Source organism: Mesoplodon mirus, assembly GCF_964341445.2.
Source record: "Mesoplodon mirus genome assembly, chromosome: 15".
Classification (NCBI taxonomy): domain Eukaryota; kingdom Metazoa; phylum Chordata; class Mammalia; order Artiodactyla; family Ziphiidae; genus Mesoplodon; species Mesoplodon mirus.
In genome coordinates this window covers 25,486,898-25,509,853 of record NC_138991.1, presented here as the reverse complement: position 1 = coordinate 25,509,853, position 22,956 = coordinate 25,486,898, and the positions used below count along the sequence as shown (strand labels likewise).

The following is a 22,956-nucleotide window of genomic DNA, read 5'->3' as shown; positions in this document are numbered from 1 at the left end:
GGGGACAAGAGACAAGTTAACAGTAATTCAAGTTCAGTGTAATGGATGTCACTTTATTCAGAGGGGGGCATATGAAAATTAGAATGACGGAGTGAAGGGCTTTTGTTTTGTGTCATCTTGTTTGTGAAAGCCTTTTGAGGTGCTGAGCCCTGTGTATAGGGCCCAACACTGGGAAAACTGCCTCCCAGCCCCTGCCTCTTCTTTTCAAGGCGAACCTGCCTCTGCTGCAGCGAGAACTGCTGCACTGTGCTCGGGCCGCCAAGCAGACACCTTCCCAGTACCTGGCTCAGCATGAACACCTTCTGCTCAACACAAGTATTGCATCCCCTGCTGACTCTTCTGAGCTGCTCATGGAGGTGCATGGAAATGGAAAGAGGCCCAGTCCAGAGAGGTGAGCAGAGAAGAGCTTTGTCGTTCTTGCTTTTCTGGAACCACTCTGAGCTTTCCCTTTACCTGTGAAAGAAAAAGAACTCGATTACTGGTGGTGATACGTAGGGATGGACTCTTAGTTTTGCTTTGTCCCAACATCAGGCAGCAATATGCTTCTCAACTCTTTAGATGACTCTGTATACCCCTGCTGATAAATTCTGCTTTTGAGCATTCTGTGGGTCCACTGCTCCAGAACCATGAGAAATAGAATCTGTTCAAGGCATTTTTTTCTGATACGTGAAGTCTTGTAAAACTATAACAGTTAACGAATCAGCTTTACTTTGAAGATTGAAATTATATTAATATAATTTATCCACGAAATTTATGTATGAGTATCTACCTCTATTTTCTATGGTTTGTCAAGGGAGCAACATTTTAATAACAGTGGAAAATTTGTTACAATTGAAGCAAATGACTAAAAACCCTACCAATTCACAAGCATATTAATTATGTGAGCCTTTTTTCTTCCGTGTAGAGAATTATCTCTTTCCAATACTGACTTCCACAGTAGCAAATTTGACCTTGAAACATTTCTAAATATAGTTGAACCCATAATCCTCCATAGTCCTATCACATAAGAAAATGCTGTCATCTTAGTTTTTCCTTTGCTTCATGAGGTTGACATGTTTCTGCTTGGTTATGGATAGATTTGACCTCTCTTTTCATGCTGGGATAAATCAGTAATTTCCGTTATCTGCCTGGCCCCTGAAGACATTTCAGTTCATGCCTCATCTCACACCTTTTCTTATCATCTTCCTGTTTGTGAAAGTGCATAGCACAATACATAGCACAAAGTAGATGCTCAGGCAATGTTTGCATGAACACGTGTTGACAGGCTCAGACATGTACTTCCCATTCTTCTACAGGCGGGAAGAGAGCAGTTTTGAAAGAGATACAATTCCTCCTGAGCCTGCTGCCAAGAGAGTGTGTACCATTAGCCCTGCTCCCCGGCACAGTCCTGCCCTTACTGTGCCCCTCATGAATCCTGGGGGCCAGTTCCATCCTACTCCTCCACCTCTTCAGCACTATACCTTAGAAGATATTGCAACTTCCCACCTATATCGTGAACCCAACAAGATGCTAGAACATCGAGAAGTTCGTGATAGACACCACAATCTTAGTAAGTGGCATAAGCAGCCTGGTAATGATTTAAATTCAGATTGAATCCATGGGTTTCTTTCCTACTCAGTGATAAAGCAAATTACTATCGTCATTGCTTTTTTCCACTAAGCTAAAACAATATTAGACATAAAAAAGAATGTTAGAGTTATAGTATTCTCATTTGAAATTGATCTCAATTCATACCTTGTTGCTATTATCATTATATGATAGAAGTAGGCTAAACATATTTTCGGAAATACACAATGAAGCATTTAAGAATAAAGGGATATTACTTATTCTGATATGGCTCAGAAGAAAAATAGAAAATGACAAAGCGAAAGAGGTAAAAATATTCACGTTTAGGAAATCTGCGTGAAGGTTGTGTGAGAATTCTTTATTCTTGCAACATTTCTGTAAGTCTCAGTTTATTTCAGAATAAAATCTTTTTAAAATTAGGGCCTTCCCTGGTGGCGCAGTGGTTGAGAGTCCGCCTGCCGATGCAGGGGACATGGGTTCGTGCCCCGGTCCGGGAGGATCCCGCGTGTCGCGGAGCGGCTGGGCCCGTGAGCCATGGCCACTGGGCCTGCGCGTCCGGAGCCTGTGCTCCGCAGCGGGAGAGGCCACAGCGGTGAGAGGGCTGTGTACCGCAAAAAAAAAAAAAAAAAAAAAAAAATTAAGCAAGAAGATGTAAAACATGTGGTCTTAAGAGGTGAAAGTACAGAGACATTTAGGTCAGGGGTAAGGCATACCTAAATTTAAATCTTGGCTCTGCCTTCTAACTAGCTGTGTGATCTTATGCAAGTTGCTTAGGCTCTCTGTGCCTCAGATTACACATAACTAAAATGGAGAAGGACTTCCCTGGTGGCACAGCGGTTGAGAATCCACCTGCCATAGCAGGGGACACGGGTTCAGTCCCTGGGCCGGGAGGATCCCACATGCCGCGGAGCAACTAAGCCGTGTGCCACAACTACTCAGCCTGCGCTTTAGAGCCCATGAGCCACAACTGCTGAGCATGCGTGCCACAGCTACTGAGCCTATGTTCCGCAACTACTGAAGCCTGTGCACCTAGAGCCAATGCTGCGCAACAAGAGAAGCCACCAAATGAGAAGTGTGTGCGCCACAACAAAGAGTAGCCTCTGCTCACCACAACTAGGGAAAGCCAGCACACAGAAAGAAAGACCCAGTGCAGCCAAAAACACCCAAAAAATTATTTAAAAAAATAAAATGGAGAGAACACCACCTCCTGTGCTGGGTAATTGTCACATTTGGACTGCCTGGCATATGCATCCTCAGCAACCATTAAATTTAAGAAAAAAACAAAAAGGCCCCTAGCAGACCTCACCCGAGATCAGTTTTGAACAAGCTCCTTGTCAAAACTCAAAGAAGTTTACTGTAGAAGGTTCTTTGTAGTTTAACTGCTGAGATATGTCAGAGCAGAGAACCAAAGGGCTGCTAGTTTCCAGAATTGGCCCTGCATTTCCATTTGTGGGTTGCCTTGTGGAGTAGAAAGTTGCAAAATTTGCCTGTCCCCGCTTCTGACTTAGACTCACTAGCATCTTTCAGAGGCTCAGACCACAGTAGGGCCCTGGCTTCACGCAGTGGTAGCTGAATGGTGTGGGCCCCGACAGCAGTGGTGCTCTCAGCTGCCAACATTTACTGAGTCTTAAGTACTTAGATTGTGGTATATGTACATTATCTCTTTTAATCCTCACACATAGGATTCCATGGAGTTTATGCCTTTTTATACATGGTGACAGAAATATGGCCAGAATCACATAGCTAGAAAGTGGCAGAGACAAGATTCTGACCACAGTTTTCTGATGCCGAGAGCTTGGGTACATTCCCAGTATGCTATGATGGCTCCCTTAGCAGCGGTTCTGTATGGTTCTTATGTTAAAAATTCACCTTCCTATTGATTTCTTCTATATTCATACACATTTTTTGCCAGTTGAATTCGTTACCTTCTAAGAGAGAAGTATGCTAAAAACTAGCTAGAACTGCATTTTGGTCAGATTTTCCTTGTATTTCTAACAATTTTAGAAAAAGGTTTTTTTCATCTTGAAGTGTTCTACTTGAAAGACCTTTAATCCTCTACCTTGAAGGTTTATTTTACAGTCAATCATTTGTTTTCCAGGCTGGTTATAGATTCCTTAATTTTCCCCAGTCCTCTTTTGAAAATGTATGCCCTAGTACAGTAGTTCTTACCAAATCATTTCCCACCCCCAGCTTTGAAACAAATAAACTGTAACACTCCCCCAATTTACTCTCCTAAAATGAAATTTATGGATACTATAGCCTACCTTAGTCCCATAATTTTAGGATCAATATTCTAAAGTATAATACATAAGAAAGGATTTTACAATATATTAGTGCTCAGGCACGACTACACAAGAAGATATGATGAAAGAAGCAGATGGTTGCACAAATACAGAATCACTATGAATACAACAGCTATAAATTCAGACTGATAACAGGTGTGTTACATTGACAGTTGAGATACTATGAGCAGTGTTGCCACGTGTGACAAGATTTTCAAGGTAGTGGATAATTCAGTATATCCTTGATTCACACAGTCATTGCATTCATGCAAATTTCAGTAACGTGTATCAAAAACCATGCAAAAAATTATACTTTGGTTAATACTAAGTTGTTTCCAAGTGCTTGTACAGCACCAGCTCTGTTTGTGGTGGTTAAGCACTTGCATTGTGCCACAACCTTGCCAACATTTAGTATGATTGACAATTTAATATTTTCCAATATATAGATGTGGAACCATCTTAGTGAGGATTTTATTTACCCTGTGTGACTACATATAAGTTTGAATGTCTTTTTATATGTTTATGGATCATCTGTACTTTTTTGTCTGGGGCATACCTCTTTATTTATTTCTCTGACCTGTTTTTCTTTTGGGCTATTTGTCTTTCATAATTGATTTGTAGGAGTTTTTTAATACATTCTGAGTAGTGATTTCTTGTTGGTTTTATGTCATTTTGTGGTTTTTAGATCATTGTGAGTCATTGGCCTTAAGAGTGTGCTCATAGTTGGTATGAATATATGTGTATTTACTTGGTAGAATTCTGTTTACTGTATTCTTCCCTCTATCTTCAAATTTAATCTAATTTCTAATAGGTCTAAATGGAGGCTATCAAGATGAGTTGGTAGACCACCGTTTGACAGAAAGGGAATGGGCTGATGAATGGAAACATCTTGATCATGTAAGAATCTTACAGTATATAGTTTTCCTAACTACTTGTTACTTTTAATTCTTACTGTGACTGAGAGTAAGAGTGTGTATGCTTGAAGTGAACTAACCAGAGCTACAATGTCTTTGCAATACAAGCTGATTTATCTACTACTGCCCCAGCTAGAGAGCTAAGAGTAACTCCCAAATCTTTGTAGTGGGGTGATCACTTGAGGTCCTAACCAAGTGAAGCCATGTAGTATAATGGTTAAAAACATAGGCTTATGAGTTTTAGGTCCCAGCTTTGCCACTTCTACCTCTGTGATGGGCAGGTTCTTTCACCATTTTTAGCCTTAACTTTTATATCTTAAAAAAAAATAATGCTATATTATTTGAATTCATGGGGGGTTGTAATGATATGCAAGGTGCTTATCACAGGGCCTGGTATAATAAATGGAGTGTTAAATAAATGGAGCTTCTCCAAATACAAATGGGAATTAGTACACTGGCACAGAATGTAAACTCTGCCCCATTGGAAAAGAGAGTTTCCCCTCTCACTAAAAAGGGAAGAGAAGATGTAATACCTGCTTGAAATATACATAGAGTAGCTTTTCCCTCCTGAGTGATGTTGTCTCTGAACGTAATTCTCTGATTGCATTCTTATATAAATCTCCTGCTTTAGGCAGAGATATAATGTGTTTTCACCATACTCTTTAAAGAACCATATTGTGATGAAACTGGCTGCTTCAACCATGAAGAGTCCAACAAGTATTATTTTGAAATCTTAAAAATTGTGTGTATATATTTAAAGAGAAATAATAAGAAAGGTTTTCAAATATAAACTTGATATTGCTAAATCTGTAAGCCTCTTAAACCTTTATTCTTTATATTTTGTTTACCTGTCCTTGATTTTCAATGTTGATTGTATGAATGTCGTTATCCCATGGCTCTGCCTGACTTCTTGCCTGGCTCAGGCCCTGAACTGCATTATGGAAATGGTAGAGAAAACAAGGCGCTCCATGGCAGTCCTGAGGCGCTGTCAGGAATCAGATCGTGAAGAACTCAACTACTGGAAAAGACGATACAATGAAAACACAGAGATGAGGAAAACAGGGAGTGAGTTGGCCTCCAGGCAGCACAGTCCCGGGAACGCAGATTCTCTCAGCAATGGTAAGGGGAGAATCACTTCAGTTGACAAGGGAGGCTTTTGATACATCTTTTTTGTTGTTGTTGTTATTTTTTATTTTTGAGACTTTTTATATTTTACTTTAAAAGGAAGATGGCACTATATTGTGGAATTAGAAAGACCTTGGTAATTATAAAAAATATGTCAAGGACTCAGTACTTGGCATGTTCAAGAAATACTGTCTTCCCCACATAGAATGAGAATGTTTGTCATTTTGTTCTGTTTTCAACTCTATACTGTATATAAGTGCTGAGTGATGATCAAAGAATGTTTGGATGTTAAATTCAGCCTGGCTGAATGTACTTGGGACTCTCATGTACATCGCATTCATTCCTCACAGTAGCCCTAAAAAGCTTCACCTCAGCTTCCATGCCCTTTCCCCCATTCCCTATCTAGAAAATGACCATTTATTAACCTCTGCCTGGACAAAAAAATGAAAAGTTTTACTGTACCAAGCTGGATTGTGCCTTCCTGCCTTGTCCCACCCTGAAGCAGCAGAGATATGAACAATTGTTGAGCTCTCAATCCAGGATACATCCAGGACACCAGAGCTATTCCTCCAAAAATGTTCCCTCACATTGACCTAGTAACTGAAAAGGCTCCCTATCCAAAGGCATGGCAAAATGAGGGGCCACCTGTGATCAGACTCTTTGCCCACCCACCCACTTCAAGCTCCCAGTTTTCCCCAGGGAGAATGACTCCTCTTATGGCAAACCTAGCATGTTCCACAGAAGACAGCCATTAGTCTCAAAAAGAATACCAAAAAAATGGAGGCAAAGACATTGGTAGCTAAGGGATTCCTCTCCCCCACCCTACCCACAGAGGTGACTCTTGAGCCAACCATAGATTAGCAACATTGTGTGGAATATCCAGCACAGCAGGACGTCAAATACTTCTAGTACAGTTCTTTTAAAAGGAACCTCAAGCTAGTTCTCAGGTATCTCTCACCGTCTGAACCTTCACAAATACTCCCTGTCACAGCTCACAGACACTTACCCTAAGTTCACCCCCCAAATCACACACCTTCCATCGAAGCTCTGCCAGTGAGAGGGTGCAGAGTGCAGAGCGGGGTCCTGAGTCGGCTCTTCTCCAGCCGGGACCACAGGTCTTGCTGGTGTCGTTTAGAAACAGTGCTGTGCATTGAGGGTTTAGCTCGGGTGACTATGGCTATCGTCCTGTCATAACTATTACCAGCACCTCTCTCACACTCGAAGATGAGGACAATTGGGATGATAAATTATATTGTCACGACAGGTCAAGGATCCTGGGGTTTCCTCCTCTCAGGTTTCTCAGGGCACTATCAATCTGTCTGACTTAAACAGTATCTTTCAGTATCTTTATTTATGCATATTATACATATTTAGTATTGTTATTTCATTGTTTATTTCTCTTTTAGTATGTTTGTTGCATGCATTGTAGAAGGAAATCATAATATCCTAAACAAGTGAGCTACTTAATGTGGACCAAAACCACTCCAAAAACTACATGTCGGGCTTCCTTGGTGGCGCAGTGGTTGAGAGTCCGCCTGCCGATGCAGGGGACACAGGTTCATGCCCCGGTCCGGGAAGATCTCACATGCCGCGGAGCGGCTAGGCCCGTGAGCCATGGCCGCTGAGCCTGCGCGTCTGGAGCCTGTGCTCTGCAACAGGAGAGGCCACAACAGTGAGAGGCCCACATACTGCAAATAAATAAATAAATAAATAAATAATAAGAAAACTTAAAAAAACAAAACAAAACAATAACTACTTGTTACTGATCTGTGATGATACGAGGAGCTTGCACAGGATGGATCAGGCACCGTTTGCTTCACACTAGGAAGAGACTGCTACACTAAGCAGCTCACTTAGAGATGTAGTTGTTTTGCTTGCATTCTGCATAAGCTCCTTATCTCTCCATGGACTAATAACAGTTTGCAGACCAGCACTTTGAGTAAGCACTGTCTATACTGGGCAGCATTTGGGGGCATAGCACACAAACATACTCACCAGTGACTTTTAAATAATTAGATAAGTAGTGTTTTAAATGTTTGACGTTATATAGAAACCTCTGGTGGATTGTTATTTAAGTATTTAATATTTATGTGTTTTGGTGATTTAGAGAGAACTTGAACTTTCCCCATTTAAAATAATGGAATGTAGGTTTTCTCTGTCTGAAATTTTGTGGTCCACAATATTTTCAGGAACAGATTTTGTTCAGGGATGCATAAAAGGAATGTATTTTGGTATTTTATTTAAGGACACATAAATAAGTATGAAAACGATAAGGAAAAACAAGAAAATGATTATCACAGAATTCCAGAGAATAGTTTCCTCTGGGTGTGTGGCATGGAGGATGTTGATGATGTAGAGTGCAGAGTGAGCTCTAATCATCTTTATCAACTATTAGGACAGGATTACAAGTCTGGCTGGCATTTAAACATTACTATGGCTTACACTACTCACTTCTTGGGGATTTGGGGTTGCCAAAGGGGTTTTCTTTCTTAATCTGGAGGTTTATGTGTTTTCACTTTATAACTTTTCATTAAATTGTACATTAGTATTTTTATGAACTTGTTAGCATCTAATATTTTGCAATTAAAGTTTTGTTTTTGTTTTTTACATCTTTATTGGAGTATAATTGCTTTACAATGGTGTGTTAGTTTCTGCTTTGTAACAAAGTGCATCAGTTATACATATACATATGTTCCCATATCTCTTCCCCCTTGCGTCTCCCTCCCTCACACCCTCCCTATCCCACCCCTCTAGGTGGTCACAAAGCACCGAGCTGATCTCCCTGTGCTATGCGGCTGCTTCCCACTAGCTAGCTATTTTACGTTTGGTAGTGTGTATATGTCCATGCCACTCTCCTACTTTGTCACAGCTTACCCTTCCCCCTCCCCATATCCTCAAGTCCATTCTCTAGTAGGTCTGTGTCTTTATTCCTGTCTTACCCCTAGGCTCTTCATGACATTTTTTTTTCTTAAATTCCATATATATGTGTTAGCATACGGTATTTGTCTTTCTCTTTCTGACTTACTTCACTCTGTATGACAGACTCTAGGTCCATCCGCCTCATTACATATAGCTCAATTTCGTTTCTTTTTATGGCTGAGTAATATTCCATTGTATATATGTGCCACATCTTCTTTATCCATTCATCTGATGATGGACACATAGGTTGTTCCCATCTCCGGGCTCTTGTAAATAGAGCTGCAGTGAACATTTTGGTACATGATTCTTTTTTTTTTTTTTTTTTTTCTTTTTCTTTTTGCGGTATGCGGGCCTCTCACCGTTGTGGCCTCTCCCGTTGCGGAGCACAGGCTCCGGATGCGCAGGCCCAGCGGCCATGGCTCACGGGCCCAGCCGCTCCGCGGCATACGGGATCCTCCCAGACCGGGGCACGAACCCGTATCCCCTGCATCGGCAGGCGGACTCTCAACCACTGCGCCACCAGGGAGGCCCACATGATTCTTTTTGAATTATGGTTTCCTCAGGGTATATGCCCAGTAGTGGGATTGCTGGGTCATATGGTAGCTCTATTTGTAGTTCTTTAAGGAACCTCCATACTGTTCTCCATAGTGGCTGTACCAGTTCACATTCCCACCAGCAGTGCAAGAGTGTTCCCTTTTCTCCACACCCTCTCCAGCATTTATTGTTTCTAGATTTTTTGATGATGGCCATTCTGACTGGTGTGAGAGGATATCTCACTGTAGTTTTTATTTGCATTTCTCTAATGATTAATGATGTTGAGCATTCTTTCATGTGTTTGTTGGCAGTCTGTATATATTCTTTTAAAGTTTTGTTTTTTTAAAAAAAAAAAAAAAAGGAAAGAAACTGACTCAGCTATCAGTTTTCCCCAGTTTTTCCTGAGAATGAGAGTCACCTGGGTGTTTATTAGAAATACACATTCTAGACCTTTCCCTGGAGGTTATGATTCAAGGACCCAGGAATCTGAATATATATATATGTTTAATAAGTCCAATAAACAGGCAATTTTGGGAAAGCTGCCTGCAATTAAGTCCACAGTCAAGGGGCTTTCATGGAGCTTTTTAGTGGCTTGCATTTGTATGACCAAACTCTAGAGGTAATAATAAAGGTGGAGACCAAAATCAAGAAACAGAAATGTGAGTTAACAGCAGCTTCTCAGAGAAAGGAAAACAAAAAAATATGTTGTTAATATGAGAGAAAAAGATTTAAAAGAACCCTAGAGGATCCATCAAACTCATATATCCAAATCATGAGTTTCAGAAACAGTGAACAGAAAGAAAAAATAAAATAGTTACAGAAATACTTTTAAAATTTTACCCAGAACTGAAAGACAGCATTCCAGCTTGAACCAGTCTATCACCTAAACAAAACAGTGGAAGAAACAGGTTTACCCATTAGCATCATTGAAAGTTGGAAGACAACGAAAAGAAAATTTTTTAACTAAGAATTCTGTATGCAACCAAAACAATTGTTAGATTAATAACCCACAATTTAAGGGGAAAAATGCACCTCCCATCTACCTTTATCATGGTGTTTACCACATTTGGGTAGGATGTACCCCAACACAGGGAAGTAAACCATAAAGTGGAGAAAACATGGAATTGATAAAACAGGATGCAACCGAGAAATAGAGGAATGGGATCCCTGGGATATTTAGGAGGGTCCCAAACAACAGTGAGACATTCCAGGCTGAAATAGTCCAGAAAGCAGCCAGTTCAGACTGGGATAGCCCATCAGCTTGCTGGAGATTTTGTCTAGAAAAGGAAATTTATAAAATATTTACACCACAGGAAGAGGAATTGAGATTGAATTAGAAATAATTACATAAGAAACTTAGCACATGAATAAATCAGTTATTAGCTCTAAGAAAAATAAAAACTTGTTCAGGAAGATAAAAAGATTCATAGAGGGACTTCCCTGGTGGTACAGTTGTTAAGAATCCTCCTGCCAAGTCAGGGGACATGGGTTCGAGCCGTGGTCTGGGAAGATCCCACATGCCGTGGAGCAACTAAGCCTGTGCGCCACAACTACGGAGCCTGCGCTCTAGAGCATGTGCGCCACAACTACTGGAGCCCACGTGCCACAACTACTGAAGCTGATGTGCCTAGAGCCTGTGCTCAGCAACAAGAGAAGCTACCGCGATGATAAGCCTGCCCACTGTAACGAAGAGTAGCCCCCACTCGCTGCAACTAGAGAGAAAGCCCACGCACAGCAACGAAGACCCAACACAGCCAAAAATAAATAAATACATAAATAAAATATATAATAACAAAAAAGCTTCATAGAATATGAACCACATGACTCGGCTGTGATTAACATTTACATTGAGTACTGTAAGTGTTGACTATTGATGTAACAGAATTTGAGTATATCTCTATTTGGGGGAGGGGAAGGGGAAGGAATTGTTATTGTGTCTGGTGGGCTGGGGGGAGGTTAAAAGAGAATGAATTCTTTCCTTCTGAAATGGCTAATCAATCAGTAATGCCTGCAACTTGAAAGATCAAGATGTACCAATATCGGAAGAATCAACTAAAAGGACACTTTACCATTGTTACAACAGAAAATATATATATGACCTACAGAGAGGTGACGCTCCTAATGTGGTTTGGGAGACCTTAACCATGAACACTGGTTTCTAAGCCAGGCACTTTTCTTCAGTAGTTAGCCCTGGATACCCCCTTAGAACCCATCTAAGGACCTTTAGAAAACTCCTGATGCCCTGGCCCCACCTCCAGAGATTCTGATTTAATTTGTCTGAGATGGGACCTGGTCTTCCAGAACTGAGAACCGTTCCTTTATGTACATTATCACTTAATTCTCAGAGCAACCTCATGAGGTAGCTATCTTTTTCTTTTCCTTTCTTTCTTTTTCTTTCTTTCTTTTCTTTCTTTCTTTCTTTCTTTTAAATGGTCAGTCAAACTGTATTGCTCATTGTAGAAAATACAGAAACATAAAGAATTTACTAGTTTATCATCCCACTGAAGAGTTTTGGGATGTGTCTGAGAATTCTGGATTACAACTTTGTATTGATTTCTTTGAAAACATAACTTCATATTAAGCATGTTTCTCACATCATTAAGGATTTTATTAATATAATTTTAATGACTATACTACAGTATTCCACCATGGAAATAAACTATAATTTCCTTAAGCCATTCCTATTGTTGAACATTAAGGTTTTTTGCTTGTTTTTTCTTTTTCAGTGAATAATGCAATATTTAAAATCTTTATATGTAGGTATTTTTCCTTTAGGATATATCCTTAGTAAAATTAATGGATTGTGGATACAGACATTTGTGTTCATTTGATCTTGTTTTATTTTGATGGATGGGATAGCTAATATGGGGTCAAATGTATCATTTTCTTTATGGTTTTTCCTTGACCTTTATCCCTACCCAAGGCACAATAAATTTCATCTATATTATATTCAAGTTTTGTGTGTTTGCATATTAACTATCCAACTTTTAATTCTCCAGATAGTTTAAATTTTCCTACCATCTGTTGATACCCATCCTTTATCTATTAAAATGAAGTAATTATCAGATGCTAATTTGGTTAAATACTTCAGTCTATTTCCTTCATTGATCTTTCTGACTATATTAGTTATCACTTTTAGTAATAATAGCTTATGTGAGCTCTTACTATGTTCCAGCCAGTGCTAATAAGCCTTTTACTTGTGTTTTCAAAACTGCCTATTGAGATATAGGAACTACCATTAGATTTATTTACAGATGGCAAAACTGAGGCTTAAATAAGTTAGAAACTTGGCCAAAGTAGTCCTACAGCTATTATGTCAAGATTGTAAGTAGGGGACTTCCCTGGTGGCACAGTGGTTAAGAATCTGCCTGCCAGTGCACAGGGCACGGGTTCAAGCCCTGGTCCGGAAGGATCCCACAAGCCATGGAGCAACTGAGCCCGTGTGCCACAACTACTGAGCCTGCACTCTAGAGCCCACGAGCCACAACAACTGAGCCTGTGCGCCACAACTACTGAGCCCACATGCTGCAACAACTGAAGCCCACGTGCTCTAGGACCTGCATGCCGCAACTACTGAGCCCGCATGCTGCAACTACTGAAGCCCGTGCACCTAGAGCCCATGCCTCGCAACAAGAGAAGCCATCACAATGAGAAGCCCGCTCACTGCAACGATGAGTAGCCCCTGCTCGCTGCAACTAGAGAAAGACTTTGTGCAGCAATGAAGGCCCAATGCAGCCAGAAATTAATAATAATAAATTTTTAAAAATAAATTAATTCACTTAAAAAAGAAAGATTGTAAGTAGGACATTCTATTCCAGAACCAGCACACAATCTTAGTGATTATGATAGCTTCCCAATATAATATCAAACTTATTATTATAGCTTCAGAATGTGTTTTAATATCTGTTAATGTTATATCCACGTCATTTTCTTGGGTGTTTTAATTTCTTTTTTCTTTAAATGGAATTTTAAAAAATGAACTGCATTGCAAAAATGTCCAGCATTACAGAAACATATAGATTGTGAAAAACCTTATCCCCACCCACTTTTTCTCTCCTCTCTTGGGCTCACTTATTAGCAAATTAGTGTGTTCTTAAGGAATTTTCTATGCCTATACTTAAAGATAACTTTTCTCAATTTTTTGTTTGGAAGTTTTTCAAATGCAAAGAAATATTACAAGAGCAGCACAGTGACCAGTCATGTGCCCCATACCTAGATTCACCAGTTTTTCACATTTGCCACATTTGCTTTCTCTCTTTATAGATGGGTTAGATAGGTAGGTACAGTCTCCCCTAAAGCATCATGATACTCATCCTTAAATGCTTCATTTTGTTTCTTCAAAGAACTAGAGCATTCTCTTACAGAGCCACAATACCGTTAGTCCCCCACTTCTGATCCATATATTTGCATTCTCTGTCTGACCGTTGATTAATAGCCTCTGAAACTCTAGTTTTCTTAGTAAATGAGCTGAAAATTTTGGCTTCTGGAAATACCATGAAGATGTCGCTAGTTTCCAGGCATGTCCTGACTAAGCTGAGAAGTTCCTTTAGGGTCATTTGCATCCTCCCCTCTTACATGTGTCAGAGAAGTAAAATACTGATGACTGGACAGATACAAAGTTGATGACTGAAATGAAGTGGCTTTTCCTTGTTCGTCAAGGCTTCCCCATGTCCACACAAGTAAGCAAGTGTTTCTTCTGTCATTTGACACCAATGACAGCTTATCTACACACTCAAACTCGTTTCCTTACAGGTTTTCCTTCTTTAAGACTTAGTTGACATTGATGAACTACCTTCTCCTTAGCTTGTGTTACTTTGCCTCTTCCAGTCCTAGATTTTTCCTTGTATTTATTTTATGAATCTTGGGTTTCTAGGTATTTGACAGATGGCCACATGAGTCAGGAACTTACCTATGTGGAAAAGAGTTCAGTTCTTCAGTTTTCTTGGCAGTGGTGTTAGCACTTCCTAGAGATCTCAGTCTCACAAAAAGTACTACCACTATCAAAATTTTAGACATATGGGGTTCCCTTTTGGGGTGATGAAAATGTTCTGGAAATGATGGTTGTACAACATTATGAATGTACTAAATGTCACTGAATTATACACTTTAAAATGGAAAGTTTTATATGTATTTTACACAATTAAAAAAAACCTCATTATCCCCTCAGCTCTGGGGTGATACAGAAGTAGGTTCTCTGTGCTGATAGCTCTTGGAATAGGAGAGATTCCTTTCCTATCCAAGACCAGTTTGCAGCCAATTCTCAGGCATTCTTATAAGGACTAAAGTTCCTCTGGCAAACATTTCATGCCAGGCTGGCCTCCCTTGCCACACTGGGTGTTCCCCCTGGTTCCTCTTTGCACCATGGGTTGATGAGTGTTCAGAACATAAAATCTACTTTTCAGATTAACCTCAACAGAGCATAAGAAAGTGAGTAAGTCTGCTAGCACTGACTCATTTAAAAAAAGTTTTAAAAAACTCAAATTACCTTAGTTTTCATACTTTTTAAAACAATGAAAACATTTCTTATAAAACATTATGTCTTGTAATCACAATAGATATATATGTTAAGTCACCCTCCACCCCATGCTTTTCCCAGCAACAGTGTATTTGAAATACACTGTTCCAGATCAGAGTATTTTCTTTACTAGTTGCTTTTTTTTTTTTTTAAGTTTATAAGCATTTTAAAGGAAACTTCCTTAAATCACATATAAGGATCCAGAGTTGGCAAGAAACAAAAGCTATATTCTGTGACCGATAGAAAACAGTTTCCAGAGACCTGAGCATGATGGATACGGTTAAATTGGATACAGACACAGCACATACACATATGTATATGTGCATAAGTATCTACTGTTATGTTTACACATTTGTTTTTAGGGAAATACCTTAAAAATACCTACATGTTCATAGTGGGGAAGGACATAGAGATAAGTAAAAAGAAAGTGAGGCTTGGACTTCCCTGGTGGTGCAGTGGTTAAGAATCCGCCTGCCAATGCAGGGGACACAGGTTCGAGCCCTGCTCCAGGAAGATCCCACATGCCGCGGAGCAACTAAGCCCGTGCGCCACAACTACTGAGCCTGTGCTCTAGAGCCCACGAGCCACAACTACTGAAGCCCATGCGCCTAGAGCCCGAGCCCTGCAACAAAAGAAGCCACCACAACGAGTAGCTATATAAGTTTCAGGTATACAATATAGTGATTCACAATTTTTAAAGTTATACTCCATTTATAGTTATGATAAAATATTGGCTGTATTCCCTGTGTTGTATAATACATCCTTGTAGTTTATTTACTTTATACATAATAGTTTGGACTTTTTAATCCCCTACTCCTATTTTGCCCGTCCCCGCCTTCCCTATCCCCACTGGTAACCATTAGTTTGTTCTTTATATTTGTGAGTCTGTTTCTTTTTAGTTATATTGACTAGTTTGTTTTATTTTGTAGATTCCACATATAAGTGATAACATACAGCATTTGTCTTTCTCTGACTTATTTCACTAAGCACAGTACCACCCAGGTCTGTCCACATTGTTACAAATGGCAAAATTTCATCCTTTTTATGGTTGAGTAGTATTCCTGTGTGTGTATGTACCACATCTTTATCCATTTATATGTTGATGGACACTTAGTTTACTTCCATATCTTGGCTATTGTAAATACTGCTGCTATGAACATTGGGGTGCATGTATCTTTTCAAATTAGTGTATTTGTTTTCTTCAGATACATACCCAGGTGTAGAATAGCTGGATCATATGGTAGTTCTGTTTTTAGTTTATTGAGGAACTGCCATACTGTCTCCTACAATGTCTGCACCAATTTACATTCCCTCCAACAGTGTACGAGGGCTTCCTTTTCTCCACACCCTCACCAGTGTTTGTTATTTGTGGTCTTTTTGATGACAGCCATTCTGACAGGTTTGAGGTGATATTCTGGTTTTGGTTTGCATTTCTCTGATGATTAGCAATGTTGAGCATCTAAAAATTAAGTGTACTGTTTATAATCTGATTTTATTCCTTGTCAGAACATTTTTTCCAGTAAATGAGTGTATATGTTTGAAACTTTCTGCATGGTGAATGAGAGCTCTGATAAGTTTTTCACAAAAGTAAAACATGTCAATTATAGACAGCTCTGAACTTATGCTATTTCTCTCTCTTCTGTAGATTCTCAGCGGGAATTCAGCAGTAGGCCAGGAACAGGATATGTACCTGTGGAGTTTTGGAAAAAAACTGGTATGTCTGTCTGCTTATAGGTCACATGTACTCACTTATTTATATGAGTGTAGAGCACATATTTGGGGGAAGGTGGTTTTCTCACAACTTCCTCTTCAAAGAGCTCTAGGCTCCTGCCTCTCCCCCTGCAGCTTGTCCCACCTTCTGGACTGCCTGTCATGATACTTGCTGATTAAGAATTTGGAATGACTCCCTACAATCCATCCAAGTCCTTATCTCCCCCTTCTACTGGGAGGCGTTAAGTAACCGACTCTTCCTTCCCTATTTATATGCCCTGTTTCTAGGTGTATAGCTTAATTCATTTCTGCCTGTTCCCGTCACTGTGTTCTCACACTCCCACATTTGATTCAGTCTGCTCTTCCTTTCATCTTCACTGTCTCTAGCTGCATCACGACTGTTCTTGGTAGGTGTCATTTTCTACAAGAATAAGGGAGGGTAGGAACTGCTTGTTGTGTTCAGACAGGGGATTACACTAACCTCATATCCCTAATATTACCTTATCCAGTACTAGCCTTCTTTTCCTTCTTGCCTCCCTTTCTCAGTGAAATTTTTGTAGTCCAATATACAGTTTTTGGTTTTCTTCCTAAGATAAAATTTATTTCTACAAAAATGTTAATACCCAGTTGATATCAAGACCATAATATAAACAGATGGACAAAAGATAGGAACACACACCTCATGAGAAAAACAAATTAACCATATTGCAAAATGTTTATTCTCACTGAGAATCAGGAAAGTACAAGGTAATGCAACCCTGGCCAATTAGCCCCCAAAGTCTTTAACACCTAATTACTGACAAAATTTTAGAGGACCCTGTTAATGACACTAAATAATTCATCAGAGATTTATATATGAAATTATTAAGTGTTACCAACCATGAACACATGGAAATTTTGAAATCATTTCTCACTGGCATGCTTTTGAATCTTAAAAGGGAATGATCCAGGGACTTCCTTGGTGGTCCAGTGGTTAAGTTAAGCTTCTACTGCCGGGGGGGGCACAGGTTCGATCCCAGGTCAGGGAACTAAGAATCCTGCATGCCACACGGCACGGCCAGAAAAATAAAAATAAATTAAAAAAAAAAATAATAAAAGGGAATGATCCGGATTTAGGCATGCAAATTGTTAAAAAGGCAGCAGTTTGTAAAAAGACACTGTTTTTAGTGCATTCTTGGAACAAGGGAGAGGCAACCCAGGAAATGCCCACATATCCATGAATGGTTATATGAATTTTATAGTGTGGCACCACAACAGAATATTATCTTACCATTAAAAATGATTTGGAAACTACATAGCACCTCGGAAAAACCTCTGCAGTTGGAAATGGGGATGTGTATATTATGCTACCAAGAAGTAGAATTGTGGGAAATGAAGATAGTAATTGTAAAGGTAGAGTGAAAAATTACCATGCACAAGATCTCTTTGATAACTAGTGAGTTTCTACTTGAGAGGTAACCTTTGGTTAACTATGGTTAAGAGCCTAACTTTGGCGTGGGCCAGCTAAATTTGAGTGCTTGTTCTGTGACAGTCCCATCTGTGACCTTAGATGACCTTCAGCGAGGTAGATTTCCTAACTATGATTCTCACTGATTCATCTTTAAACTGAGAAGATAAAATATACTTAGGAGCGTTTTTATGTTGGTTCAATAAGAGACACTCAACATCTACATGGTAAATTAAAAGAGGTCTATGAAAGGTAGCTGTGGTGGGCCACAGTGGACCTGCGTGGACACCAAGAGTAAAGGAGTGGAGTCAGTGTCTGATCAGCTCAGCATCATCCTTGACCTTTAGGGTGTAAACTTGCTTTTCTTGGCTGGAGTGATATGATGGAAAGTTCTAGGATGGCAACATTGTGTCTAGACCTCTTTTGAGCCTAGGCCATGTGAAAGAGCCAAGCAGTAAGGGAGTTTCCTTAGGCTTCTGAGTTGTCCAGTTTTGTGGACTCAGGAGGGAGGTCATTTACTCTGGGACTTAGGACTGAGGCTCAGATGCATGGCATATGTCATTTGGAGTGTACATCCTATGAAACCAAGCAGGGCAGTGGTGCTGGGAGGAACTGATCAGGAATCAAGTGGGGTGATGGCAACTGGACAGGGCTTTGGAGGCCCAGGGTACCTAGCAGCTCAGAACTGTATCTTCAGGCAACATTTCTCTACTGAGTTCAGTCTCACATACCTAACTGCCTCCTGGTCATTTGTACCTGGATGCACCTCAACCTTCTCACTTGCCTTCACACGAGCATTTTGCTTACTATCTGTTTCATTGCATAGCAGTTCCATTCTTCGCCTTTACCTCCACCTCCAGACCCTTAGATGTACCAGCTCATTCTATCTCATCCCCTTTTCTGTGCCACTTGCTCCTGCCTAAATTCAGAGTCTCTTTTTATCAGCCGGATTATTGCCCCAACCTCTCAGTTGGTATCTCTGTCTTCAGTCTTTTCTCTGTGCATAGAACCCTTTAGCGTTTCACATTTTCTTTACAAGGGACAAATTCCTTAGCAGGGAATGCAAGACTTTCTAAAAATTCATTTCCACCTACCATCTCAACCAAGACACATTTTCCTGATCCTCCTCTGCCACTTACAGAGCTGACCACTTTTCCCCTTGGAACTGTTGTCTCTTATACTGACATGTATCATGGCACCTCAGCCACCTTTATACTTGATCACAGTTGTGAGAATATGGATACATCTTAGTCACCGAGGTCTCCCCAGCCCCTAGCATGAATGGACAAGTGAGGATAAGAATAAAAGTGAATGCTATGTCATAGGTTCATCCCTGTGCATTTTTAGAAAAGTCATCAGGTTTCACCTCTGTCCCTTCTTAGAAATGATGTGGAGTGGGAGGGGCAAGATTTCTCGGCCAGTTGATTTTACTGTCACTTTCTTCTAGAAGAAGCTGTGAATAAGGTGAAAATTCAGGCCATGTCAGAAGTACAGAAAGCCGTTGCTGAGGCAGAGCAAAAAGCCTTTGAAGTGATTGCTACCGAGAGAGCTCGGATGGAGCAGACAATAGCGGATGTCAAACGGCAGGCCGCCGAGGACGCCTTCCTCGTCATAAACGAGCAAGAAGAGTCGACGGAGGTCAGCACTGTTGGGCTGCGGGCTGGGGCTGGGGCGGCTGCAGTGACCGAGCCCACTGCTTTCCTCTCAAGTGCTGGGTAGTAAGGGCCAACCGTCTGCTCTGGAGCTAGATGATTATGATTTTTATTCAGTACCAGAGAGGTTTGTTTCTCAAGTATTGTATTCTTGAATATTGGCTCATTATATCGGTCTAAGTTTTGAAAACTCACCCTAAAGACAGTTTGCGGACTTGTGTGACAACAATGACCACCACTGCCTGGGTGGGCCTGCTGTGTGCCAGATACAGAGCGAAGTGCACAGATACAGAGCGAAGTGTGTATGTGGTCTTTGTGGTCCTCACAGTGACCCTGTGAGGTGTGTGTGTTGTTGGAGTCCAGTTTTACAAATGAGGAGACTGGGGCTCAGGGAATTTGACGTAATCCCACATTGCAGAAGCCAGAGTAGGAGAAAGGAGATGCAGGGTCCTGTAGCATCCAATCTGTTTGCAAAAAGGATAGTCCTTTCATGGATTGAAGTAACAGATCGGGCAGGCCTGCCGGACTGCCTAGGGCCCCAGGATGTGGTGATGCTTCTATACAGGACACTCTTGTACCATAAGGAGGGCAACAAACTGAAAAGAAAAGGCATGTGACAAAAACATCATAACAGTCCTTTCAAATGTAATGAGCTTTTTCTGTAACTTTCATTTTAGTCACTTTTCAGCTTTAAGACAAACTGTAAGTCCTGAAACAAGCCTGTTTCTGTAAGTAGGTAGAGCCCATCTAGTCTTTGGGATATTCTCTTGAAGTTATAAAGAACTGAGATTTTTTTGTTGGTTTGTTTTTTAAATGACAGAAATTTTATTTTCTCATCCTCTTTAAACGATCATTTTCAGTATTACAGTGTTAAGCATGGCAATGTGAAGATGAAAATGCCTAAATATCATGTTGCCATTCACAGAGGGTGTGGGAAGAGTCCTTACTGTAGCACTCCCAGCTGAACTGTGAGAAAACATTTCCTTTAACTCTCCCCTTTTCCTTCTCCCCTCCTACTTTTTTCTGTTGCGTATTTAATTCCTTATCTATAGCCATCCATATCAATACCTATATTTGTCCATATTTATCTACTTTTATATCTATGTTTATCTTTAACTATGTCTTTCTCCGAAGAAAGAATGTAACATTTTGGCTAAGAGCATGAGTTCTGGATCTGGATTGCATGGTTTGAATCCCAGCTCTCCATTTATAGCATTGTGCTTTAAAGGAGCTAGAATTTTAAACAATGCACAAAGAGGCTTACAGGTGAGGCACACACCAGCATCCATCCCAGCAAACTGCCTTCCAAAACAGGGGCAGGATAGCAGGGCCTAAGCTCTGAGTAATTTTGTGTTGGACCAGGAGAGCTGATTTCCTTCCATTTCATTCAGAAAGTTCTACTTGACATCTAGAGGTATCCCTGGAGTTTTTCATCCATCCTGTGAGAGGTGGTTTGGTATAGCGGAAGGAGCCCAGGAGCCCTAAGTGCTAGTCCCAGTTCCCCTCACTCCGGCAGCATACCCTTCAGGAGTCAGTCTTCTTCTCTGTATAGTGGGTGTGTAGCAGCCCCTGTCCTGCTGGTCTTATACTTTTTAGGAAGATATAATTAGATCATGGTTGTGGAAGTGGTTTTGGTTTTTTTTTAAGCAATTTATTTATTTTATTTATTTATTTTTGGCTGTGTTGGGTCCTTGTTGCTGCTAGTGGGCCTTCTCTAGCTGCGGCGAGCGGGGGCTACTCTTCGTTGCAGTGCATGGGCTTCTCAGTGCGGTGGCTTCTCTCGTTGTGGAGCACGGGCTATAGGCACGCAGGCTTCAGTAGTTGTGGCTCGTGGGCTCCAGAGCACAGGCTCAGTAGTTGTGGCACACAGGCCTAGTTGCTCTGTGACATGTGGGATCTTCCTGGTCCAGGGATCGAACCTGTGTCCCCTGCACTGGCAGGCGGATTCTCAAACACTGCGCCACCAGGGAAGCCCCTGTGGAAGTGTTTTTAAACTGCAATGCGCTGTTTAGACGGAAGGGATTTTGTTAACGTCGTTAACGACATAGGTGTGTAAGCTGTGGCAGCTCTTGCTCTTGCAGAGCAGCTGCCTCCTCTGAGGCCAGACTGAAGCATCTCCCCTGGAATGCCTCAAGTAGAGGGGTGCAGTGAGAGGTCCCCTTCTGTCCCCAGCCTGGATTTCCTGGCAAACATAATGGGCTAGCAGTTGACTGTAAGATAAGAATCATTTCTCCTTTAGGCCAGGTTTGAAATAAGGTCAGGGAGCTCTGGGATGGGTCCCAAGGATTTTGACAAGCCCCAGGTCATTCTGATACAGGTGTTCCCTGGGCCACTTTGAGTAATAACTGGCATAGACTGATGGCCCATGCTTGACAAAGGAAATTCTGGAATCCCATCTCTGACTTCCTTGGCCAGTAACTCAGAAGGTTCATAACCTTACCCATTAATTACAAAGGCCTTTTTGGCCACATGCATTGCTCCAGCTTTGACAAATGCTGATTTGAAAGGTGACTACCACAGTAAACCTTCTGTCATGTTTCTTGGCAAAAAGGCTTTTGGTGAAATCAGGGAAAAGCCACAGAGACAGGGAATGTAAAGTGTCCTTTTCACCCTGGCTTCTCTGACCCTAACCACATTGTTCCTGCATTTCTATGATCCCACCTCTGTGGGAGGCTATCTTGTTTTATTGTATCCCATCAATCATGTAATAAATATTTTAAATGTAACGGTGGCCAAGGTGAAAGCACCATTGGTTTAATACTGTGCCCCAGTTTGAGATGTTCTTGCAGACTTGGACAGAGGGAGTAGAGGCCAGTGTTTGCACAGCAGCCCCATGAGGGCAACTGAGTTCTTCCCCACAAGCAATAATGTTCTACCAAAGCGTTGTTTGGAGTCAGCCTATCAGGCTCCAAAGTATGAAGTTCTCTGGAATGCAGTTTGCTTGGGGACCTTTAATGATCCTCAGAATTACTTCTGTCCCGTCTTGGTCCTCCAGTGGTGGTGTTGGCAAGGGTGGGGCGGTCCTTAGAGTGTATTTCCTGAGAAGCCTGTTGTGTTAGAAGGGAATCTGCAGTCCTTTCTAAGGCTTTTTGAAACTAAACTTGTACATTGGGTATAGTGAAGGCAGGCGGTCCGGGTTCCAGGCTTTGCATAGCCACATGATCATTTTATAACCTCAGACAAGTCCCTGCCTACTGGCCCTCAGTGTCCCACCTGTACAATGCAAGAGGTGGGCAAGGTGGCCTCAGGTCCTTCTTGGCCCTTATCAGTTGTTTTACACTTGCTCATGTGT

General features: G+C 41.0%; 1 protein-coding gene across 3 annotated transcripts in view; it reads left to right on the top strand.

Annotated features, from left to right (window-relative positions):
- Window positions 1-22,956, top strand: part of LOC309816187 (protein CBFA2T2) — a 182,922-nt gene that overhangs the window by 154,253 nt on the left and 5,713 nt on the right. For 2 of the 3 annotated variants that reach the window (XM_082643392.1, XM_082643390.1), the window contains exons 5-10: window positions 210-391; window positions 1,296-1,549; window positions 4,660-4,745; window positions 5,686-5,881; window positions 16,501-16,569; window positions 19,460-19,650. In XM_082643392.1, coding sequence (XP_082499518.1) covers window positions 210-391; window positions 1,296-1,549; window positions 4,660-4,745; window positions 5,686-5,881; window positions 16,501-16,569; window positions 19,460-19,650 — 978 coding nt within the window. The remainder of the gene's footprint in view (window positions 1-209; window positions 392-1,295; window positions 1,550-4,659; window positions 4,746-5,685; window positions 5,882-16,500; window positions 16,570-19,459; window positions 19,651-22,956) is intronic. The other variant, XM_082643391.1, reaches the window with a different exon arrangement.